This window comes from Rhipicephalus microplus, chromosome X (assembly GCF_043290135.1).
Source record: "Rhipicephalus microplus isolate Deutch F79 chromosome X, USDA_Rmic, whole genome shotgun sequence".
In the NCBI taxonomy this organism is placed as follows: domain Eukaryota; kingdom Metazoa; phylum Arthropoda; class Arachnida; order Ixodida; family Ixodidae; genus Rhipicephalus; species Rhipicephalus microplus.
Genome location: NC_134710.1, coordinates 426,404,439 through 426,431,304, shown reverse-complemented (window position 1 = coordinate 426,431,304; position 26,866 = coordinate 426,404,439). Strand labels below are relative to the sequence as shown.

At 45.5% G+C, this 26,866-nt stretch overlaps 1 protein-coding gene across 2 annotated transcripts; it reads right to left on the bottom strand.

Moving 5' to 3' along the window:
* Nucleotides 1-610: 610 nt before the first annotated feature.
* Nucleotides 611-5,921, bottom strand: LOC119161710 (uncharacterized). Of its 2 annotated transcripts, XM_075880409.1 has the most exons (6): nt 5,663-5,921; nt 4,210-4,375; nt 3,571-3,768; nt 3,420-3,485; nt 3,287-3,355; nt 611-3,203 (listed from the first exon to the last, which is right to left on the bottom strand). In XM_075880409.1, the coding sequence occupies exons 1-6, from the start codon at nt 5,828-5,830 to the stop codon at nt 2,893-2,895; spliced, it is 978 nt and encodes a 325-aa protein (XP_075736524.1). In that variant the 5' UTR covers nt 5,831-5,921; the 3' UTR covers nt 611-2,892. The 2 variants fall into 2 exon arrangements, with proteins under 2 accessions (XP_075736524.1, XP_075736525.1); XM_075880410.1 differs by lacking the exon at nt 3,287-3,355.
* Nucleotides 5,922-26,866: the final 20,945 nt, after the last annotated feature.

Here is a 26,866-nt window from a genome sequence, read left to right as displayed (position 1 = left end):
AAAGGTGTACCGATCACGGAGGCAATGCAAAACCAGGCGGGGTGCCTCCAAACTTGGAGGTAGTGCAAAATCACGATAGGTGCAGAAAGCTTTGGAAGGGTGGCGGGGCAGCATCAATACACCTAAATACAATGGCTGAGAGGAAAAAGAAGATTGTTTTCGCCTTCGAGTCGTCCTAAATGAACGCATAAGGAACCCTGTGAGATGTTTTACTTTAGCCTAACCAACATATGTTCTTCTATATGCACGAAGGTCGAAGGAGTATAATCGTTTGATTTTATTCAAAAGAATAATTCAATTAAAAATGCTACCGGTGTTTCATAACTGATGGCATTGAACTACAAAATAATCAAGGCGGCGCGGAAGGTTCCGGACCGGACTGGTATGTGGTTCTAAAAATGTACTACTCTAGCTACGAAGTATTTCTCCTCGACTGAGTTGTTTGTCGTTAATTTCTTGAACATAGTTTATCATATTAACTAAATTTTGAGGAATATGTAACTATGATTGCAATAGGAAGGTAGTTTTACTTGCCGTAAATTCACTGTGTCCAGTGAACCAAGAAAATGCATGTAGGCTCACTGTGCAGTTAGCTGAAGAAGAAAAGAAATTTCAGTAGCAACACGTTTATTTTTGCGCAACAATGAAGAACCGCTCGTTGTAAGAAATTCGAAGCCAAGGCGCATGCTATTTACGCCCAAGATATCTCTACATGGGTTACATGAACAGCAAGACAGCTCTCATACAGTAAAGGTCTACCTACATATATATTGTTCAGAGGTACTGCGCATGCTACAAACGTCGTTATTCTAGCGCTACACACGCAACGACGAAATAAATCGCATCTGCTGCAGGCGGGCACAATTGTCAGCGTATGTTTGCCGCAGCGACGTGCATGCCAACGCTTTTGCTTGCACACTTGCCGTTTGTAGCGGGGACTATTTTTGATGCCTCGTTTCTGACAAGAATGTGAATTCGCAGTTTGGCATAGACGCCTACAATATCTTTAATGATTTCATGGCATGCAGGGAAACAAGTCACGATGGAAATGCTTCTAGGGACTGCAGCCTGAAGTTCTACAGCGGTCACAGTGTTTTTTATGAGTGCCTCTCTGTTGCTTCTGAATAAGTTTTCCGTCACCTTGAGAATCTCCACGACAGCAGGCGAAGGGTTAACCAGCGCAAGGCCCGACTCTGAGAAGTTCTTCAGTGAGATTAGTTTTGCTGGTGCCTTATCGCTGACGAGTGCGGCGCGGCAGTTTTCACAGTGCAGCCGTTTCAGCAGTTTGGATACAACATACCCTGCCAAGTATTCTATCGACTGATCTGCTTCACTTGTTAGATCGAGTAGGTCATCTGGAAGTTGCACTTGCTCCTGACCCTCATTGTTCGGCTGGTCTTCAAGGGATAACAGCGTAAACGCTCCATCATCCGAATAACTGGCGTTCTTGCTCGGCCTTAAGAACTGTGCTAACGTAGCACTCCTCAGACTGCACTTGAATTCATACAATCTCGGAATGGGGTTTTTCGAGCACAGGGTTGAAAACAAGTTCTCAAGTGGGTCCTCGCTGAGTCTGCTCAATAAGAAATAGCTGAAGTTATACTTGTCAAGCATCGTAGATTAAAGATCTAATGCAGTCAATGTGGCGACAGTGATGCCGGTCTGTATTTCCAAGGTGCATTTGTCGGAGCCCCTATAGAAATCTTTGAGAATAAGTCAACAATTTCAGTAAGGAACTTAACAGCTTCACCATAAGCTGCTTGCACTGAATGGCTAAACGCCAGTTTACTAGTCCTTGATGTCATTAGCCTAAACCACCGAAAAACGGTCGAAATGAACCAAGCCGTAGTCAGTGCGTCCTTGCTAATCTTACCATTTTCAACTAACATGTGCAAGCCAGCAGATGTATCGTTATGAAATAGACTGTATGCGAATTTCACTTTCATTTTGTCATAATGGTTTGGCTCAACACAAGACGAGTTAAGGTGAGGAGCAAGCTTGATCTCACTTTTTTCATCGTGTTCAATAAGTTCTTTCACATAACGAAGATCAACACAGTTTGTAGGCAGTTGATGCATTTTCACGATGTCATCGGGAAGGTAAATAGCCTGGCCTCTTGTCAGGTGATTTCTAAGGCTCTTCAAAAGGTGAGGCACATCTGGCATAAACCACAGTCGCCTTGACTGATCACAAGGGTGAACACAGCTAGTCGATGGCCGGCTATACTTTCCTGCACGAATACCGAACAGTCGCCATAATGCCAGATTTCCGCCACCCATATCGGATACTAGCACATGAATTTTTAATCCGAGCGACTCACAAGCCGTTATTATGTTAATCAATTCGCTTCTTAGGCTGTTCGCGTCAAACGAATTTCCAGTTAAATGATAACCAATTGTCTGCTTCCACCTAGATGAGAATCCCCCGAGCATAAAAACTAAGCCGTGGGTAGCAAGACAGTCGTCTGGGAGCGATCCGTCGGCCAGTGGTAACGTAGGAGCTCCCATCACATTACAGCGGGAATGGTCATATACGAGCCCTGGTGTAATCTGCATCTCATCGATCATCAACGAAGCATGGCGTTCTTCAGGTTGCATAAGGTTGACCTGCACAATGGAATTACCAGACGAAGAAAAAACAAGTCATTTTACAGAAGTTTTAGTAGATTAGAAAGACATGTGTCAAGTTATAGCAATGGGCCAAAATCATTTTCCCCCGAGAAGTTCCAGACGTAACCACAGGTTCAAGTATCCAGTATTTGTGTTTGCTACTATTTGCTGACACAAAAAATTTGGTGATGCAAGCGTTTTACCCAAGCCATACCTTCGCCCTTAGAGGCTCCAGTATATCTCTCAGTAATCCAGGTTGAAACTTGACGTGCTGAATGTGGCGCTAAAGCGTACGGTCCGACGGGAGTGGATATCCGAACTCCCTCAGGAGTCCGTATCCTCGGGAACCACACGCCAGGCGCAGCTGCAGCGATTTGACGAGTGTGCCTGCTTCCCATCGCGCTCCCTGCGCGGACAGTCGTTCCATCGACCTCATTTCGTCATCATTAAAAAGTCCTTTGAGCCTTTTCTTGATTTCTTCCTTTTCTTCTTCGCTTTTAAGATACCTCTTCCTAGCGAGCGCCAGTTTCCTCGCGGTAGCTTCCTGTAGACGTTCGAGCTCCGCAATTCGTCCCTGGATTGCTTCTTGGCACGCTGAAAGCAATTCAGACGTAAGCCCTCAATATCACATGTTACAAATTAGGATAAGTCTAAGTGTTCAACAGCTCGTCTCTTACAAGTGTAAAGCACAGGTCGTGCAGTACTGGTTGCGTTCATCGCCGGTTGACATGTAGTTCCAGGGAAGCCTGTTTGGATGGTGAAATGTCAATGCTTAGACCCCAAAATAAAAAAAAGGAACGTTTGGTTTACCATTATCAACTGCTGCAATATCTTGAGTTGCGTTGCTGCTGACCTCAGGGCTAAATCTGTCATGGGCTGCACACGAAAAGGACAGGTGGAAATATTTTTGAGAAACAAAATTACGGTGGCATTCCACACAAATCATTCAGGCGACTCTTACAGGAGTTGTCGTGGACGATTTCAAAAGGAGATTCCACCAGCTGGTTAACTTCGTTTTCGCAAACTTCGTTAACTTCGGGCTCTGCTACCTCTGCAGAAGAAGCGGAGCCAGCAGGGTCTGCCGATGCTGGGGAGCTACACTGATTTTCAGCAAACGTTCCTTGTTTGCTTGTGGTATGCTCCAGTACGGATTCCTCACCTATTGTGATACAACCAGAATACGCCCACATGTATTACAAACCCGCTGAATCACGTAATTCAAAGAAAGGTCAAATCACAAGATGGACACTCGCAACAGAACTCGTGCTTTTTATGAAATACTTTCGGCGCTTCGGCGTCGAGCGGCCCTCCATAGTTTACGTGGCTTTCTGTAACAGGAATTCTACAATGACTTTTCTGCTACACTTTGACATAATTATAAAGGTTGGATTGAGATCGAATCATCGTGCTTAGGTATATGGCAAAAAACTACAATATTTTCCGCATTTCAGCGCCGTGTGTGTATTCTTTAATCACCATTCAGTGTGATGGTCTCATTTCGAACAACAGTATTTCTCCGTCACTTGTGTTCCATTATGTAGTTAAGATACGCATTAGAATGCTATATTTAATAAGGGGACGTCACTGAAGAGTGCCTTACGTTTTTTTGAGCATTTCTTGCGAATTTCCAACCTCTTTGACGGGGGTTTTCGTTCTTTTGGCGGCGGCCGATGCGAGAACAAAGTAGGAATTGCGTTGGGCTTCAATTTTTTCAGTCCATGGGCTTCCAATACTTTCGGCTCAAACTGATCATTGGTGAAATGGAGCTGAAACATGACCGTGATATATGAGTATACGCATAGTAACAAACACATCTCAAACACATCTCTCCCATTCGAATTCGTTTTCACTCTTGGAGTAAAAAACGGTGCAAGCATGCACATTTTTATTACACATGTAACAAAAACGAAACGTCATTTACCTACTTATATATTAGGGTCCAAGCCTTCGAAACATGAAGTGTACGTAAACAACAACAAAATACTATAACCGTATTGAAACTTTGTAAAGATACAGACAGCACGCAACAACAGTAAACGAGTTCCTGACTTCACAAGTATCCAGCCCAAGGTTCACGAACACACAAGCACGCAAGCACACACGAACGCACGAGCGCTCGCACACAGATACACACTCGCACGCACATACATATACACAAGCACAAACGCACGCACATAGAGGCGCACACGTACACGCACACACATACGTGCGCATACGTACATGCACACGCGCGAACGCAGACGCGCAACACGGAGCACATGCAGCACAACACACGCAGAACACAGCTCACGCAGGAGCACGCATACACACGCACACACATACACCGGCGCGAATACACAGACAAACGCACGCACACACGTCTGCACACGCACATACACACGCGCGAATACAGACGTACAGAAAAGCGCGAACACGCAGGCGCACACATGCACACACATACGTGCGCCCACACGTACACGCACACACATACGTGCGCATACGTACATACACACGCCCGAATGCAGACATGCGCAACACGCAGCACAGCACACGCAGAACACAGCACACGCAGGCGCACGCTTACATACACACACACACACACGCACCGGCACGAATACATAGACAAACGCACGCACACACGTCCGCACAAGCACATACACACGCGCGAATACAGACGTACAGAAACGCGCGAACACACAGGCGCACACATACACACACACATAAGCGCGCATATGCAGTCGCATACATACACACACGCATACACGCAGGCGCACACATGCACACACATAAACGCACACCCGCACGCACACACACACACACACACATGCGTAGGAATTACACACGTTAATTTACAAATTACACACATTAAGAAAACTAACGCACGCGCTAAAACACAAAAAAACTATCTCAGGGCACAGAGAATTACAAAAAAGCTCAGCGACTCATTCAGACCCAGTTATATCCATATTTATATGTGCTCGCTATTAAACTGAACGGAGAGTCCAGCGATGCAAAGAGCATTAAAATCTTCGTACGACTTTATCTAGAGATTTAACGAAATCGGTAACACTAACCTCGCAAAGAACGACGTGTTTAGAAGGGGCGAAGTCCTTTCTCCCGATGTTGTGGATCCACTGCTTTCTGCGCACGGCATTCCTATTCCTATCTCCTCGGGGGACATAAAATAATCTTACTCCTTTCTCTGACCTGCTGCTGCACTGATACGCGCAACAGCCAGGCATTGCCACGAAAAACGAAGCTCACGATTCTACGCAAAAAAAAAAAAAAAAAAACACACGTTCAGAGCGGCAGGGCTGGCGTGGCGCCTGGAGGGTTCATGGCGTGCGTGATTGACGAAAAGCGCGCTTTTCGTGACGTCAGGGTCTTCTGACTGGGCGGTATCGCCCGCCGCAGCCATTCAGCGCTTGGGATGCGCGGGCTCCTCGAAAGAGGGGGTGAAAAAAGAGGAGGTTGCCGGCGCGCCGAGAGAGTGCCGGCGTGGATAAAGGAGCGTCGCTACTTTCCAACATCTAGGGGCTTTACGTTGTCCCTGTCCGCCACTCCATGAATATTCCTTAATCCGAGCGTCACTTCGAACACGGTGTCATGCGTGACCACCATTGAATAAGCGCCTGTTCGCTAGAACACACACAGTGACCAAGACCCCAGACCAACGCAACGCATTTGAAAGACGATGAGACAGAGAGAGCGACGTTGAGAGAGAGAAAGAGGAGGCACTGGCGGCGGCGCCGCAGCTGTCGACGCAGGTGTTCGGTGACGCAACTATTCGCTTATCTACGCCGCCGTTGTGGGAGCAACGCTGGCCGGGGTTAGCGGGGGGGGGGGGGGGGGGGGGAGCGGGAAACCCGCCAGGACGGCGCCGAAAGGCGAACGCTGAGGCATATACGGCGGACGGCCTCTCGACGCGGATCGACTCCTTGTAAACGGCAACTCTCCTTCCAGCCAGTCGCACAGCGACGCAGGTTATTTACCAGCCTCGGATTCTTGGAGTATTTTGACGGAATGCGATTGCAGTGGGCGAAAAATAGTAAAATAGTGAAGCAAAACTTGCGGAAAACAAAGTGCACCAAGGAACGGCCAGAAACAGTAATTATTTCGTCCTCGGTGGCATTAGCGGGAGACCATCGCTACACCTTTTTCGAGAGGAATTTCTTTTTGCATTGTCTGTGTCTGGCACTTCCGCGTATGGTGCCGCAAACACTGAATGCGTAGTCGAAGCTGGAACAAATCAGTCGCGGATGTTTAGAAGGGTTGTCACGCACCACTAAACGTGCCGAGGTTGTTATGACAAACTTTTTGCTGACCACATGATCAGCACATAATTCCATATGATTACCCAATGAGCTAGCTAAGCACCTGTAGCAAAGGCAGGGCACGTTCTTGTTAAACGTTGTTAATATAAACGATGGTTGTGCATAAGTGCAGTGACAGCTTTCCGTGGGAATTGGTCATAACCCACGTTTTCGAGCGTAGAAGCACCTCAGTGGACCTAATCAGCTACCACAGCAAGTTCGTAAGCAACGATCAGGTACGAAAATGTGCAGCTGTTTTCCATGTACTGAATAGTCCATGTACAGTGCGTTGACAACCGCCATTCTTTAAGCCATCTCATATACAGACTCCCAGTCTGAACAGGTGTGGGACCTTAAACAATAAGAAGCAGTGCCTCCCCCCCGCACATACACACGAAATTTAAGGGCGCACGGGCTGATACACACGCATACTTATTCACAGGCGCACACACATACACGTATACACACATACGGCAACACACACACGCGACCGTAAACGCACGCATGCATGGGCGTACACATGTGCACAGGCACGCTTAACACAAGCACGGACTCGCACATACACGCGCACACACACATGCACGGGTGTACACACAATCGCGCTTACACGCGAACACATGCGCAGACTCACGCACACACACCCATACTCGGGCGAACATTATGTTCCTGTATATAATCCACAGCAAACATGTAGCTTATAACCAACGCTAAGGTAAGCTTTCGTAACGTGGATTGCAGTTAATTGCCATTATAGGTGAAACGCGATTTGCTTCTGCTGGCATTCTGCTGTATTCGGAGAGCACCTTCACACATTCTAAGTTTGGGCCGTCATTCAACGCAAGGTCCACATATTCGTGCAGTAGCTACGCTGCTCGACCGCCAATCCGAAGGTCGCGGGTTCGATGCCGGCCGTGGCAGTCGAATTCAGATGGAGGCGAAAAGGTAGAAGCCTGTGCACTCTGCGATATCAGCGCCCATTAAAGAACACCAATTGGTCAAAATCTGTAGAGCTTTCCACTACGACAACCCTCATAATCACATCGAGGTTTTTGAGACAAACATCCCAAATATTATAATTATGTGTTCTTCTTATGCTGCATATTTTATCTGATGAATCGTCACCTACACCCTTCTCAGGCACAAAAGCACCCTTAGAGCCTATTTTAGGGTGCTATCGAGGCAAGCACCCAAACAAATGGGTGCTTTTTTTTCAATCGACCATTTATGTGTGTTAAAGGGTGTTACAAAGGGTGCTTTCTCGCACCCTTTTTACACCCTTTTGGGTGTAAAAATTTTTGCTGTGTAGGCGTAATGGCGATTAGTAGACTTCAAGAGCCAGTGGTCCTTCGTGGCAACAGGCGCACTATTATGGATTGTCATGAGTTTTTTTTTTCTGTTCCAGGCATCTATTGAAGGCCTTGAAAAGTGTTCCAGTTAGTTTTATGCCATGCCATTCCTCGCCTCTTCTTCAGCTTTAGGGAATAGATGATGCCCAATATATTTATTTGATGCCTATTTTACTTCAAATGCACCGTGTTCCAGTGAACAGAGGACAAGATACTGTTGCGCTCAAGTAAAAAAAAATCACTATAAGATGAAAAAAGAAGTAGGCAAGGCAGCCTCTTACTTTTTACTATCGGGTTTTTGCATTAAACATCATGTCCTTCAGTATATGCCAATTCGCGCTGGAAACCTTTATTCTGCAACGTAATCACGATAACAAAGCAACTAAGACACAAATGAAGCATTTTGGGTGGGACCATGTTGTTTGTTTTGATCTTGTTTGTTAGTGCAGTGCTGGTTCAATGAATGTGGCTAACTTTGATTGAAACATTTAGAGTACTTGGTTCATTTTTGATGAACTGTCTTTTTAAACTAATGTTACAATAAGGAATTGTACCATTCTAAATATAACTGTTCTAAAAATTGAAGGTACTTAGGCATGCTTTACGTTCCATAGAAATTAGCCTAGTTTCGGTTTCTGCTTTTGGCTCCTTTCGAAAAAAAAAAACGATTCATATGTACTACGAGTAAGCAGCAGTCAATGTATTTTATTCGCCGACAATCGGCCCGTTTAACTCTGAACACGCGCCGCTGCGCACCTTTGCATGCGCGCCGCCGGCCGCGTATGACGGTGCTGCCCCCTATAGCCCGATATCGGGCGAGCTGTCATCTGTTCTTTTAGCCAAATTTTTACAGCGAAAGCTGTTAAGAGATCACAACTCGGGTCTCGCGCAGTTGTCCGCCGCCACCTAGTACCAATGACACAGTGGGGCGCGAACCCGGGTCCACTGGGTGCTAGCCCAGTATTACACCACTAAGCCAAGCCGGTGCTTGAGGATTGTTGGCAAACTTGCCTTAGGCAAGATTGATGTCGGGAAAGCAGTCGCGTTAATATCGCCGCGAGGCGTATTGCGGATAGTGTTGCGCATGCCGATACCGCCGACACGCGGCCTTATCGTGGTCCAGGATGCACCGCGACTATTCTGCGAAGATCATGGCCCGCACGTCGACCATTCGTTGATAACGAGATAGCACCAGACGCTACGACGACTGTATCTCGGATGGTGAACGCGCCTTGCGTTCCAGTGGGACATTTCTGTTACCCGACGGCCGTCGAACGCGCCTTGCGTTCCAGTGGGACATTTCTGTTACCCGATGGCCGTCGAACGCGCCTTGCGTTCCAGTGGGACATTTTCTGTTACCCGACGGCCGTCGAACGCGCTGTTCGCCTCCCGCTAGGCCGGTGTGTCTGTTTTCCTTTAGTGAGCGCAAGTCCGCCAAATAAACGGATCTCCTTCTATTTCTACTAACCTCCCGGTCTCCTGTCTGCGGGCTACCCTCACTCTTACGTGACAATATGACCTATAAAGCGTCTTAAAATAGCAAAAAAAAAACAAGCAGTCGTCGCACAATGCGAAAAGCGTAACGAGTGGGTCGTCCGATGCTCTCACTCATTGCAAAATCTCGTTTTTGTTCAACCATTCACTGTGGTGCATACCCGCTTCAGGCATAATTCCTTATCGTCGTCAGCCACTGCATGAACAATCGCAACAAAATTCCTCGCAATAGTTTAGCGAATACCACGCTTTTCAGAAGAATGAAGAAAAATAGCACAGCGAATGCCGGCCTACTACCTTACCATTTCTATTATTGTAGTGAATAAGAAAGACGTTGATACCATCAGGTCAGCTATCATCAGCACAAGAAAAAAGGCACGAGATCGGCGATCAAGCACCGTCATCTGGGTTCGCCTGCCTTCCTTTAGAGCTACCACCCGCTTGCTCAGTCCTTCAATAAACCCCCTTTACATTTGGTGGATCGTGCTGGGTAACTGCATCACCTACACCCTGGAACTCCGATCCCGCACCCTGCCGTCGACCATGCAAGTTGACGCTGCCCAACAGACAGCACCTCTCGCGGCTCCTACTTGCCCCGGCCCGGTTCACCAGCGAGACCCCCCGATCTTTTCGGGCGCCGAAGACCAGGACGTCGAGGACTGGCTGTCGTCCTACGAAAAAGTCAGTGGACCAAACAGGTGGGATGACGCTGCTAAGTTGAGCACCATCAACTTTTACTTGGCTAATGTGGCGAAACTGTGGTACACAAACCACGAAACCGAGTTCGACAACTGGGCCACTTTCAAGCAGGCAATATCCTCGGTTTTCGGTCGCCCTGCCGTGCGGAAGTTGCGCGCCGAACAACGCCTGCGCTCATGGGCACAAGAACCTGGCGAAACGTTTACCGCCTACATCGAAGATATACTCGATCTCTGCAAGCGCGTCGATGCCGCAATGAGCGAAAGTACCAAGATCCAGCACATTATGAAAGGTGTTGATGACGACGTCTTTCAAATGCTCCTGGCGAAGTCTCCTGGCACGGTGTCTGAAGTGGTAACTCTGTGCCAGAACTACGACGAATTGCGACGGCAACGAGCTCTCACCCGTCGTCCATTTCAGCCTAACCAACCACTCGCTGCACTGGACGTCGTACCTGACCACTCCCGCCTTCTAGCACAAATGAAAGACTTTGTGCGTGAGGAGGTCGCACGTCAGCTTTCCCTCCTGCCGTTTTGTCAGCGCCAAGAGCTCCCGCAGCAGCAGCAAGAGCAACCACCGACACCGTTAGCTCCCATGCTCCGACATGCACTTCAGGACCAGATTGCCGAGGCTATGCCAGTGCCCTTTCAGCAGCAAGTTGTCGCCGTGCCTCTTACTTATGCTGACGCAGTAAAGAGGCAGCAGCCACACCAGCCCTCGCCGTTCAATGGACTGCCGCATGTCACCGCTCCTACTCAGTCTTCCGTCGCATGGGCTCCTCCCCTCGCTACCACAGCCTCGACTCAGCCGTGTGCCGCATGGGCGGCGCCCCTTACTGCAAATGCCTGGCGAATGCACGATAACCGGCCGATCTGTTTTGCGTGCGGCGGACCTGGCCATATCTCCCGATACTGCCGTCGTCGCGTGCCCGCCTACACAGACGTCCGACCACGAAGCAACTACATGGACCGACCACCTTTTGGTTATGAAAGTTCGGATCGTCAGTCAAACACGTCTTCCCGTGACTATCCAGCAACTTCGTCTCGTCGCTCACCTTCACCCAATCGACGCTCCTTGTCACCCATGCGTCCACGACCAGCCCCTCAAAATAAGGGAAACTAGCCGTCGCAGTTCAAGGGGCAAGAACTGCGCTATCGAAATCTTCAAGTCCTCGCACCTTGCCGTCAAATATTGTCGAAGTTTTTGTAGACGGCGCCCATGCATACGCTCTTGTGGATACCGGTGCCGCTGTGTCTGTTATAGACGCCAAACTTAGCCGTAAGCTCCGAAAGGTGACCACGCCGCTTGATGTGTTCTTACGTGCAGCAAATGGAGAACCTGTTCGACCTATAGCCGCCTGCACTGCCCGACTCAAAATTGCAGAGGACCACTACATTGTTGAGTTTATCATCCTTTCCTCGTGCTCTCATGACATCATACTTGGCTGGGATTTCCTATCCCTTAATCGCGCCGTTATAGATTGTGCCCGTTCCGAACTTGAACTGCTTCCGTTCTTCGACCAGCCCTACGACCACACTAATCAAGCCGCGCACAAGCTAGTTGTCAAAGAAGACACGACAACAGCTGTTTTGCTCCCTGTGGTCTCCGACGGCATGCGTGATGAAGTAGCATTTTTTGAGCCATCAAGCCTCTTTCTAATTCGGAAACCACTTCTGCTCCCTTATTCAGCCCTCTCAATTTCTAATGGAGCCAGTGCTCTCTGCCTTACCAATCCCTTTCCGCATACCATCAAACTGTTTAAAGGCGAGTCTCTTGGATGCGTACAGCCCATTGATAACGGACAAATTTTTACCGTGCCGCAAGAATCATCCCAAAGTGACCTCGTCGCCCTCAGTGCTCTTAACCACTCTCATCTACAGGCTTCAAAAGTGTTCGATTCGGCGATCGCAGACGGACTGTCACCATCTGAACGATCTGAACTCCTCCAACTGCTGTACCAGTACCACGAATCTTTCGATGTTGTTCAACCTTCACTTGGCCGCACTTCTACCACTCTACATTACATCGATACCGGCTCCCATGCGCCACTACGACAGCGACCATATCGTGTTTCTGCTTCAGAACGCCAAGTTATTACCGAACAGGTGAGCGATATGCTGCAACGTGGCGTCATTCAACCTTCACAAAGTCCATGGGCCTCACCTGTAGTGCTCGTTAAAAAAAAGGATGGTTCCGTTCCCTTCTGCGTGGATTACCGGCGCCTAAATAAGATCACTCGAAGAGACGTGTATCATTTACCCAGGATTGACGATGCCCTTGATACTTTACAAGGTGCCGAGTTTTTTTTTTTCATTATTAGATTTGCGCTCAGGGTACTGGCAGGTCCCCCTTGCAGATGCCGATCGACTAAAAACAGCCTTCGTGACACCGGATGGTCTGTATGAGTTTAATGCCATGCCCTTCGGCCTCTGCAATGCGCCTGCCACCTTCAAGCGCATGATGGACTCGGTTCTTCGGGGTTTTAAATGGCAAATCTGTCTCTGCTATCTCGACGATATAGTCGTCTTTGCGCCAGACTTTGGAACACATCTCGAGCGCCTCAAACACGTCCTCACGTGCCTGAAGAATGCTCAGCTCCAACTCAACCTCAAGAAGTGTCACTTCGCTGCTCGGCAACTTACGATTTTCGGGCACGTCGTATCAAAGGACGGTATACTTCCAGACCCGGCTAAGTTACGTGCTGTCGCCGACTTCCCCAAACCAACGACTATGAAGCAGTTACGGAGCTTCGTGGGGTTATGCTCCTACTTTCGCCGGTTCGTGCGCAACTTCGCCTCTATCATTGCGCCTTTGACCAAACTTATAGGCAGCACCACTGATATTTCGTCATGGTCTTCTGAGTGTGACCAAGCCTTCTGTACCCTTCGTCGTCTCCTCACTTCGCCACCAATACTGCGTCACTTCGATCCTACGGCAGCAACTGAGGTCCACACCGACGCCAGTGGTGTCGGCCTCGGTGCGGTTCTCGCGCAGCGCAAGCCTGGATTCGCCGAGTATGTCGTCGCCTACGCCAGCAGAACTCTTACCAAGGCTGAATCAAACTACAGCGTCACCGAGAAGGAATGCTTGGCGATTGTTTGGGCGCTTGTCAAGTTCCGCCCATACCTTTATGGCCGTGCTTTTGATGTAGTAACGGACCACCACGCATTATGCTGGTTATCTTCGCTTAAGGACCCATCGGGTCGTCTTGCCCGTTGGGCTCTTCGGCTTCAAGAATATGACATTCGCGTGGTATATCGTTCCGGCCACAAGCATGCCGATGCTGATGCACTGTCACGATCTCCCCTATCCCCGGACATCGCACCTGTTCCCTCGGACAACACGTTGTCAGCGCTTGACGAGGACACCATCTCTTCTGCACAACGCAATGACCCATGGATCGCTTCGCTTCTTGACGCGTTATCCGAGGCACCGACACTTCCAACCAATCGAACCCTGCGCCGCCAGGCTCCGCACTTCAGTATTCGGGATGGCATTTTGTACCAGCGCAACTATTCAGCAGATGGTAGGAAATGGCTACTAGTCATTCCCCGAACGCTGCGCTCTACCATCTGCGCGTCGTTTCATTCCGACCCGCAATGTGCTCACGCCGGTGTTTTCAAGACCTACGAGCGCCTACGAAAAAGGTATTACTGGCGCGGAATGTTTACCTTCGTCCGCCAGTTCTTTCGCGGCTGCCACGAATGTCAGCGGCGGAAAAGCCCGCCACATCCTGCAACAGGTTCATTGCAGCCACTTCCATGCCCAGACCGCCCATTCGACCGAGTAGGAATTGACCTCTACGGACCACTACCATTAACAACGGCAGGCAACCGATGGGCTATCGTGGCAGTGGATCATCTAACACGGTACGCTGAAACTGCTGCTCTCCCCACAGCTGCAACACAAGACGTCGCAACTTTCATACTCAATCGTTTTGTGCTTCGTCATGGTCCTCCTCGAGAACTCCTCAGTGACCGAGGGCGTGTTTTCCTCTCCGATGTAATACAAGCACTTCTTCAACAGTGCCATATGGTTCACCGGAAGAGTACAGCCTACCACCCACAGACGAACGGCTTGACTGAGCGGTTTAATCGTACTCTGGGGGACATGCTCGCTACGCAAGTCGCTTCTGATCAAACAAACTGGGACTTCGTTCTCCCATTTGTTACATACGCGTATAACACCGCTACGCAAGCCACTACCGGGTTTTCCCCATTTTTTCTCCTGTACGGTCGCGAACCATCACACACCATCGACACTTTACTGCCATACTCGCCAGATCCCTCCGAATACAAGCCTGTCTCGGAAGCCGCTCGTTACGCAGAAGAGTGCCGCAAGCTAGCCAAGCGGCTTACTACATCCGACCAACAGCGCCAGAAGGAGATCCGTGACGACGACCATCGTTCTGCACCAACGTTCGTTCCTGGAGCACTTGTATGGCTTCATGTACCGCCCTGCGCCCCTGGTGTATCACCCAAACTACTCTCCAATTATCATGGTCCCTATCGCGTGGTCGAGCGTACTTCACCTGTGAACTACACCATTGAACCCCTCACGCCACCGAGCGACCGTCGTCGGCGTGGACGTGATATCGTTCACGTAAACCGTCTGAAGCCGTACTTTGACCCGCTTGTCCCCACGTGTTAGATCGCAAGGATGGCTTCAACTTTTTCGCCGGGGGTAATTGTAGTGAATAAGAAAGACGTTGATACCATCAGGTCAGCTATCATCAGCACAAGAAAAAAGGCACGAGATCGGCGATCAAGCACCGTCATCTGGGTTCGCCTGCCTTCCTTTAGAGCTACCACCCGCTTGCTGAGTCCTTCAATGAACCCCCTTTACATTATTAATACCGTAGTGGGCATCAATCAAGTGTGCTTGCAGCAGCAATGAGTGTTTAGAAAATGCTCTCAAAGGCTGCTCTTCTAGCTTTCGCTTTGACTGCTGCGCCTTCCGCGCATGCCTGCCGTCTTTTTTTTTCTTTACGCAGTGATCAGTTCAAAAATGTCAAGTTTCCAGCCTTATGCTTTTTTCAGTTAAAGATCCCGTGCGAACAGCTGTTTCCTTTCTTACGTCAGATGACCGTTTGAATATACATCGTTCTCATCCCTGCATGATCACAATCACCAATCGCAGAGAATCTTTCATGGGCCTCACATATCGAGTCTACCTGTGCCAAAGCATCACGTTCACTGGGCTACCTACGCCGCAACTTGAGAAATTCCCCTACTAATATTCGAAAACTAGCCTTTCTTACCTTTATTCTGCCAATATTAGAATTCGCCTCAGCAATTTGGTCTCCTCATCAAAACTACTTGATTATTATGGTAGAAAGGATTCAAAATAGAGGTGCCCGCTTCATATCACGAAACTACGACATCACGTCAAACATAACGCAAATTAAATCAGACCTTCAGCTGCCGTCATTGGATAGCCGTCGCAGTATTGCTCTTCTCTGTCTGTTCCAGAAATATATTACCTCTAATAAACGAACGCGGCTTCAGCTTCAAACACCTCACTCTTTTTCACGCAGATTGCATAATCAGTTCAGCTTCATGCGCATATACGGGTCAACTAATGCATTCAATTCATCACCACTGCCTCGGGCCGTTCGTCTTTGGAATGACCTCCCTGATTGCATAGCCTCCATATCTAATCCCGATACATTTCGCCGTCAGCTACTCACTCTGTTCACCATGTGACCCTGTTTTTGTATTCTGAGTGCATTGCGTAACGGTGCTTTATATTCCCCTTGTCTTATATTTTAAAATGTATCCCTCTGTTGCCATGTTCATATCAACAAGTGCTGTATTCCCTCAAATTTACCTCGCCCTGTATAGCCTGAAATGTGATCTCATTTATATATATATATATATATATATATATATATATATATATATATATATATATATATATATAGTTTTTCGTTGTTTTTGCACTGATCCTGTCTGTAAACGTTACCTGTCTGTACCATTCCGATTCCTCCCCCCCTTACCCAATGCCCTGTTCTGGGGCCTGTAAGGTTTTTTTTGAATAAAGAATAAAGAATATAAGGGCTTCCAGTGGCACTGGTGTACCCCAATTCTTTCGCGAGGGGAGGGGGGCAAACCTGGGATATATATATATATATATATATATATATATATATATATATATATATATATATATATATATAGCGGAAATGCTGACAAAATTTCACTATGTTATAACATAGTCTTGTAACAATTTATTTCTCCCGTAAGAACATAATTGAGTGATTACTGTTGTGATGTGAAACTACGCCTCACTTGTTGGTTTCCAGAGTGCAGCCAAGAGTGACCACGGTCGAAAGGGGGGGGGGGGGGGGGGCTCAGCCTTTTCAATTTTTTTCAGTGGAGGTGCAGGCCCCCTTGCCCATGTCATGTACAACCGCACATGACTCAGTTGAACAGCAGCGACAACACAGAGACAATAAATATAATAATATTATGAAGTCACAGAACAGGGAGGTCAGAGGACCGAAAATCCACCTCTACCACGTATGAAGACTTGGTAGTCTTGGTTGCGTCAGCGTTTATTTGAGGAAAGACCTCGCAAAACGAACAGGCAGATCCAGTACACAGACGATGATGGTGATGATGATTCAGAATGGCAATGAGGTCAAAGAGCCAAGCGGATGATGGTGATTGTGATCATGCAGGGATGAGAACGATGTATATAACAAACGCCCACAATATTGAAAGATTCCACGACCAGTCGGACAATTTTTGACCTTCCGCATGATTGACAGTTTCTTTTTCTCTGTATATTTGCCTTACGTACGACTGAATTAAGTTTCTGTTGAAATAAGGACAAGTGTATGCGCACAAAGCACACGTTCATGAGGCAATTTTTTGTAACTTCATTACATAATATGGCGCTGCGAGACAAAAAAGTGGCCGCTGCACAGAATAGCTGAAGTTTTGGCTGGCTGTACGAACCATATCGATGTTATGCGAAGCATATGCGGAGGGAGCGTGACTGAGGTTTAACTTTTCTATTGAGTGAAATGCTACGGAAAGAAGATGTGTGCAAATGTTGTACGCGCAGATATACAGGGCCCATACCCACGATATATTGGCCAAGCTTTGTGTATACATATCATGTTATAATGAGTTTTCCGTGTGGTATAAATTAGTAAAATATTATTTGTATTTATTTTTTTGTACGTGGCAAGTCTTTATTCATGATTATTTTTGAACGAATCCCATCTATCCTCCAGCTAAGGATTTAGATGCATTTTCAACAATATTGTATTTTGTAAACAATTTTACGTCAATAACTTCAATTCAGTTTAAAATATGTTTAACAGTCGCACACGTTTTAACCATTTGTTTACATTTGCATAACGACGCCTACGGCAACATGAGTATTACCAAGCTATCCAAATTTCGACGCCTGCAAAATCAAGCCCTTCTTATGACATTCAGCCATTTCGTAACCATTGCATTGACACTTTATCACAATATAAATATATACTCTTCATCTCCTTTAGTGGCTGAAGTTGTCATTCTTGATATTGTACATAAAATAGGTGGCATTTGTCGTAGGAAGCCTTGTAAATTATAACAGTACTAGCTTTTCCAAACTCAATAACCGTCTTCTACCAATAGAGTTCTCATACGGTAAGTTCACCAAGATATTTATGGGAATTAAAACTGTGGAGTCACCTTCCTTACATAATGAAATCATCGACCACGTAACATGCATTCAAAAAAACATTCTTTTTTGCAACTGTCTTCATCCTAGCAACTGCTTTTTGGCTGGTACATGTTATATTGATCTCAACTATCAATTGTTTGTTTGTCAGAGTCGCCTTCTTCCTAAGACACCCAATTTTCGATCACAATATGTGCTATGTGGGTGAATCATTGTGCACCTACATATAAATGGTGAAATTTTAGCGCATTTTGTCGAGCACTTATTAAATATCTTTGTAAACATGTCAGCGGCCTGTCGGACGGGCAACACTGACGCACTCGCAGGCCGTGACATAACAAGCAGCTAACCGTGCGAGCATTTGCATTCCGGTGAACAATATTAGGGAGTCAAGTTAGCGGGAATTGGTAAAGGTACGACGCATCCGCATTGGCGCCAACCGCTAACGCAAAACTTTGCGTACGCTGGCCCTACGTGAAATCAGGATATTTCAGCTATCTTCAGTTTGACACTGAAATTGAACGAGTTGCAATGGCTGTCTCTCGGGTAGAAGACAACGGCTCCGCTCCTTTCTGACATGACGTTACGTGCGCTATAGTAAAATGGCGGTCACCAGTGGTGGAAGGGTTCACAGCCGGCGAATAATATATATGTCTGCTTTTGCACTGAAATACCGTTTTGCGGCCCACTTTTCGTACCTAGGCATAATAGCTACTCTCTCTACCTCTAGCTCTCCCCCCAAAAAACCCATAAAATACTGGCGGACCGTGCAATGGCCCTTTTAAATTTACATATATGCATTCTTATAACTTTTTGCACTGTCCATTTCTTTTGTCTCACCGAAAATACTGGTGCCACTGAATGATATGTGAAGTGTTATGCACGGAAATTGTGTATAACAAACCTTGCAATGTACACTTTTTACAAACAAATATCATTGCTGAATAAAACTAACTTGAAACCATGAAAACATTGGGATGCTACCATGCAATAATCTAGCGCATGAACATGATTTGAACAACAGCAAGAATCGTGCGACAACAACGCTGCGTGCTGCTGCTGACCTAATTGCCGGGCCGGATTTTCGACGGCGGCGAAAGTGCTTGAGGACTTTCGCCGCCGCCGAAAATCCGGCCCGTGTGCTTAGATTTAGGTGTACGTTAAAGAACCCCGGGTGGCCGCAATTTTCAGAGCCCTTTGCTACTTTGTCTCTCAAATCATGTAGTATACCTTTTTTGGTGCGCTAAACCTCAACAATAGTTATTGCTGCTGACCTCGGTAATGAATGACTCTCATTTGCTTCACCTCAAAGATGCAAACGCTTCAGAAATAATTTATATAACAAGCCATCCCCACAGCTCCTTGCTAAAGCATAGCTGAAATGTGGCATGCCTTTGTGGTGACCATGAACAGGCCAGGAGAAGCGGCAGTTCTCTCCTAACCGGTTTTCCCTTCACCTATTCAACACTCTCCCCACGCAGGGAAGGGCAAGGAGAGCGAATGGAAAAAGAAGCCAGTTGAGAGTTTTGATTCACACCATTCTTTCTGTATTCGCGTCTCAACACCCTCATGAAAATGCAGCACATACTATAGCTGCCGCAATGGTACACTGTAAGACAGCATTCAATGCACCCAAACTTCCATTAGGGATTGCATATGTTGAATGCAACTAGTGCAGAAGGAAGTTACACCGTATTGAGTGAATTGACACACAACTACAATGCTTCTAAGAGACCAGACAAATATTTCACATAAAGCTACATATTAATAATCAGTAAATTAATAAAAAAACCTTCTTCCGGGAGAGTGTCTATCTCAGCAAACAGACAAGTTTCCCTTGCCCCACTCGTTTGTGGAAATGTTTAGAGCCTTTCCTCACTCACCGATTCATCCATTAGCAATGTGACAATGCTTGCGCTATGCAGCGGATATGTTGTGTCCTTTCGTCATCCTTGTCTAGTTTAAGCACTTGATTATTGCGACTATGAGTAACTGACAAAACTGAACTTTTACCATATATAGTGAAGCTTGCTAAGCTCAAGACTGCACTACATACTGACCTTCTGTGACCGAACTAGTTGCCAGTAGTGCCACCTGTAAAAGAACATTTTCTTTTTGCTCTACACTCTTGATATAGCTCCTGAAGGTTTCACCCAAAAGCTTCAAAGGAACTGATAGATACAAGCAGCACAAATCAGACTGATGAGATAAACCAGAATCAAATATCAAGAATTTATTTACACTGTTCAACAGTGGGTGAAGATTCCACTGTTCCACAAATGTTTTCTTTAGCGAACCAACTTTTCAAATATTGTTTCATTCATTGTCTTTTTGTCTAAGAGAACAGGAATAAAACAGAAAAGCAAGAGCGCAATAAAAAGCTTAGAACAAAATCTACAAGGTCAATCAAAATTCTCTATTTCCACTCAAGACGTGGAATTGTAAAATTGAATAAAAAAGGAAGTGTCAAAATGCAAGTTCCAACAATGTGTTTCTTTTTCTCCTCTCGATTCTCATCCTATCATACACAGTAAATGTAGTATGCAATAACAAAAGAAGAATGTGTTTTCTCAATCCTTTCTATTCTTTCTTTTAACAAGAAAAGAGCAGTGCACTTTGCAAGCGATTTATGGCTCAGTGTACAACAAAAAAAGGTGGGGGCAGGGAGACAAATATGCATCAAAGGGAAAAGAAATTGATGAGATTACACACACAACAAGACGGTTATTCATTTCTTCTGAGATCGGCATGTACATTCAGAATACGGTTATGGAATATGCGTGTACACGGATACTTTTACAAGGGTAGAGTAACAACACAGCACAGGAGCAAAACTGCAGCTTTCTTTTCAGTATAGATGTCTGTCACCAAGGGCATTCAAAGGCCTTGCCTTCTGCTTGCATCACAAAGAATGCCCTCATCTTGAAGGCTGCTCACAGTAATGTACGCATGACAATCTGTGCTACACTATTGTAAAACAAGGAAACTTATCCCAAGGCAGGGCCCTTGGCCACATGATGGAACAGCCACTCCTGCAAAGCACAAATGCGTAGGGAATCACTTCAGAAACGACAACAACATGGAACAGATAATGGAGGATAACTCTTCTATCAATTCGCTGATTGCTGACTAGCAGCGTTGCGTAGCAGCGGCATACAGGGCTGTCTAGAGGAACGCCTCCTCGCTTAATAAGAGCTTGCCATGTTTCCCGAAAAAAAAAAAACTAATTTAGCAACTATTCAGTTTTGCTGGTGTGGAAAGCCATCGAAGAGTCGATATACATAAATGAGTCATTATTTTTACAGTTACATTACTTTATTACCTTGCCACAAATACAATTTTATCAAGTGAATTACAAAACATTTTATGAAAAAACTTGTTTTTCGATGCCCTCTAGCTCAGTCGGCAAAGAACTGAATACTTACAATAGGTACGAAAACTTTTGGCAACTAGAATAAACAACCAGGACGAGTTCTTTGAGAAATGTGAATTTTTTTCGGCCATATTTGTGATGGTCTGAATACCGCTGGTTGACTTGGCATGTCATGACCCAGTTACAACGGGCTAACTGAATGCAAATTAACAAAAAAATGGGAGCATTTTAGAGGGCCTAATTTTTCTGTTGTACACAAGAGTATTTCAATTGACAATTAGCTCTAGAAAAAAACATCGTGAACAATAACTATATACTATAGTGTATTAATTATTGTGTCAATTACAGAGATCATAGCGGGTGAAAAATCAATGCTGCACTGAATGTAACACCGACCAACCTGTTACATTTACCAAAATTTCGCATTGAGTTTTCTTGCTCTGGTTTGCGAGGCACAACATATTAAACATGTATGCACGGGTCAATGACCTATCTGCGCCCAGTCGCAAAACCAGTAGAATATTCAGGAACCATGACTCGATAAAAAAAAACGTATTGATTTAGCATTCATACAACACATATGTGTTGGTTTAAATACCCAGCCACCACTTTTAAGGCAAAGGTAATGTCAATGAAAATGTAATCATTAGATGCAATCAAACTTATCAAGATAGTACCAGGAGAGAAGCACTTTTGTGAAAAAAAAACAGCAGCATGGCAAAATGGTTACCACAATTTTTTTAATTCATGTGAAGGCTTCAAAATACAGCTGTTTCTACAAACGTCGAATATTGCATGCTCTGTGAACAATTCTCTGTGTACTTTTTCAAGTGTATTCCACATGAGGCACAAAAAGGTAGGCTATTCCAGAAAATGGCGATTATTCGCTTGAAAAACAAGCTGTCTATCATAGTGAAGCGCAGGGACAATATGTTTTTCTGCACCAGGTAAGGCCGAAACTGCGCTCGTTCCAGCGATATAAGAAAGCAACACTTTAAAAAAGAGTTGATGATTGAGCTACTCCGTATTTGGACATAAAAGCCATTGCGAGTAGCGCAACGAGACAGGACTAATATCAGATAGGAACAGACTAGCACAAGCGCAACACTATTGCAACACTACACAAAACTGAGCAAAATTGTAACATTCAGTGTAGATGCTGTTGAACCAATAGAAAAATGTTCCTTAACCACGCATGATCTGTCCAACTGAAGTTAACAAGGCATGTTTCAAAACAATGTCTTATTTTGGTGGTATCACGGACAATTATATCTGTTTTGCATGAAGAACATGTCAAGTGCTTGGTGAGCCGAAATGGCATAGGATAGGGCACAGCAGAGTTTTAAAAGAACCGGCACTCGAAAAGGGGATTGTACAGAAAGAATTTTTTTAAATTGGTTCATTACTGACTATGGGCGCTAATTCAAATGACTGTGGTGATGTAAGGTAAAGTAAAAGGCTAGTTTCGAAAACAAAAACAAGTTTGTAGAAAAAAATTGAAGCTTGTCGCCATAGCGCACAACAAGAAAGCTGGAAGTATTGCCTTACCATAACGTCGCAGAATTTGAAAATGGGGTAGACAGAGGTGAATGAACTCACTGTTTCCTCAACCCCTATTTATGCCTTAATTCGGGAGGTGAAACCTGAGTGCCTGTTAGAAGATTCATGCTAGACCTTTGTTTCATGCAAAGTGCTCATCATCACTAAATCCCTTCGTAGTATAAAATGATCGATAAAATAGGGAATTCTAAGAGCTCGTTTTCCAACCTTAACAAAATGTTGACAATAACAAAAAACAATGAAAATGTAGGGGTAGGTATTTCAAAAATTATACCGGGTACACATGTTTTACGCATTCAACAAGCAAAGGTAAGCAAATCCAAATAATTTACATTCTGGTAATCTACTATAGTTTGTTCGAAGGCCACAATGACATGCTGAAAAGCGTTTTTTCAAGCGCTCTGCTGTATCCTCGAGTAAGCGTTCCAGCGCGTATGACAGCGTTGCTGCTACACGTCGAGCAATCCGAAAAATCTACACCTTTTAAACCAAGGAATCAGGTTTTATTGTGCAATAACACATAAAGCATACCGAAAACTACTGTTTCGGATAAAAACTAGTCGAAACCACCACTTATATACTAACGAGAAACAATCAAGCTACAACAACTAAAACGCATTTCCCGTGACTAGCCCTAACACGATATCGTAAATAAGCCAGCGCTTTTTTCATGCAGGAGAAAAGCTCCCCTTCCATTCATCAACGTCTCCTTACCTTCTTTCATGAGCATTTGGCGCTCACTTGCAATTCATATTTACGCAGGCGTGCGTGTGAAGTGAAAGCATGATCCGCATTCCACTTACAGCTAACTCAGTCGCCCTTGGCTAGCATGCTTCTTTATGGATTGTGTAATCTACCGGGAATCTAAATAACTTTCAATTTCCAAATTGTAACGTAATTGTTAGAGAAGTTAGTAAAGTGTACTTTCATTTATTCTTAACATGTATCCCGCATTCGGAACTGGAACTCATTAAAAATTAATATTTCACAATATAAGTGCAGTTTGAGCTGATTCATTGCAAGACTGGTAAAGTCGAGAACAGAATCAACGAACACTTTCAAGATATTGTACTAAGAAGTGTAGAGCTAACATGCCATGGTACACCGCTATGACCTCTGTTTTTTCCAACGTAAACAAAAAAGCTGAAAGACACCCTTCACATTATATCAATCTTGCATAGGCGCACGTAACGATGGCGAGCGAGGCACGAGTTATTCTTTACACCACGGTGACCCCACCCCCCACAAGGTCAGCTGGTATTAGAACGCTGCAGCGCCAAGTCAAATTTGCCGAAGACATGCATTACATACTGCTGGGAGAACGGGACATATTAAACATAGAAAACTTTGATAGCTAAAATAATCGGACTTTTTCTTCGTCTCTCTTTCAAAGCAAAGGACACTTTACGCAAGAACTCCACAACCCAACCCCTTCCTTAAGAATGGTAAAAATGCGCTTGTAGCACGGGCGCCGTGAAATACGATCTGCCCGGAATATTTTTCGCCATAACACCCGCGAAAGTGCGAGTAAAAAAAAAAAAGAAAACATGCACCGTGGTCAAAAAGTCGGTATAATTTCGCAAAATTAAATGTTTGCCCCAAACCCCCTACCTGAATCAGTCCCTGTGGGAGCGATCAAGTTGGAATACTCACAAATTGGCCTCCACGCTTGAATAATCAACGGCACAGCACACACATCCATATCACCCAAGGCACCTAATATCCCGAGTACGGCGCCCCTCTTCCTTGATTCATAGAGCGGATATAAATTCCAAGTAGGCCCGCAATAATCACTGCAGGCGGCATCACCACTCCATCAGCGGCCAAAACAAACGCCCGAAGGCGGGCACGGAACATTCAACAAGAACGATGCTGCTGCAGATGTACGATAGCGCGAATGCAGTTGCAAATACACCACGCACACACTATAAACGGAAGGGGGCAGCAGCGCAACAATGCATGCTACACGAATCTCTCGCAGGAGCACCATAGTGAAGTTGGCGACACACGGCTTGAAGTAGCCACCATAGCCGCTTAATTTCGTCGCTTGCGACCACTGGAGACAAAAAAAAAAAAAAAAACTTCTCACGCCTGAAGCCGGGTTCGCCAGCTCAGACGAGTTCCCAACTAGCTCCCAACGGTCACGGCTTATGTTGTCATTGGCCACGGGTGCGTGCGATTTCGTGGCGTGATTCGTAATAACCAATAGAGTGGAGTGTTGACCTCCTCTTCCTATTATTTCCCCTTCTGCGTGCAAGTCAAGAGGGAGCGGAGGAGAAGGGTAGAAGTCATGGGTAGATACTCTCCTCTCCTCTTCTCATCCTATGGAATACTAACCAAACGTGTCGTGAGTGAGTGTATATAATGCCCCCTTCACTCTATTTTCCTTCTGCATCGGCTGGGCGCACCAAAGGCACTTTCTCTTTTGCTTCCGCTGATGGGCGATAGCTTTCCGTGCTAGCGTGTTAATTGTTTAGCTATCTCGGGTCAGCCATGCACCCTAGTGTTGTAGAACATTTTCAAAAATGGTGATATGAACACCTAGAATACTGAAGGTAATCTTCCTAAGCATTATGGTTCTGTGTTCAAGCCTAATGAATGAAGCATACACATATAAATTAACTGTGGCACATTTATCATCACAAAACCGCAGGATCATCGCCGCAGAAAATGGCCGTGACATCAGGAGACAACTCCACTACGCTTAACCGTAATGAGAAGAAATGACATCAACTTCCTCTGAAGATGCATGTAAGATCTACCGAGAAACACCCACCCTGAATTTCACCTCAACCACCGGAAACAAGCAGCCAAGGAGCTACAGCACACCTATGGCCAAGAAGTAGGAGTTCATTGTGTGGACGACGACGCCTACACCGTCAAACATTGCTATAACCTTGCTGTCATGGGCAGTGAGAGCTAGATTGTTTTAAGAGCAATACTCATGCAGTTTTGGTTTTCATGTTGCTTTCTTTACAGCTTGTCTGACTATTCACGTTGATTCTTGTACGAAGGCCCGGTAAAGTAAACAGCCTATTTAGCTATAGTAAGACCTACATTAGAATATGCAAGTATCATATGGGACCCTTATGAAAAAGGACTAATCAATCAAGTTGAGCGAGTTGCTGATCGGCAGGTGGCGGGATCGAATCCCGGCTGTGATGGCTGCATTTTCGATGGAGGCGAAAATTTTGTAGGACCATGTGCTCAGCTTTGGGTGCCCGGTAAAGAACCCCAGGTGGTCAAAATTTCCGGAGCCCTCTACTACGGCGTCTCTCACAATCATATGGTGGTTTTGGGGACGTTAAACCCTACATATCAATCAATCAAGTTGATCGAGTACAAAGAAGAGTGGCTAGATTTATTCTTTTAAGATACTCTCGAACTAATTCTTTGACAGAGATGCTGCAACAACTAAACTTACCCACCCTTTTGCAACACCGTCGTTAAGCCAGAATAAAATTCTTGTCTTGCTTTCTCAAAATACATTTAAGTTTCATGTAGCGCAGCACCTCGTTCCTGTCCAGAACTTACGAAGTGACTACCACAGCAACTTTCAAATCCCCAAATTTCGTATGAACACATACGCATACTCTTATTTTCCTAGAACCATAAAAGACTGTATGGAATTGTGAAACGTTAAAAAAATTCAAATTCAAAGCTATAAAAAATTTTCAAGTAAATATTTGTGAATGCTAGTTTTTTTTTAATTTCCTTGAATGTACAGAATCACACAAATTTTGTGTGAGATGTATATTGATGGTTAATGTTGTGTAGTGAATGATGTATGGATAATGCAGGTGGTGGAGCAAA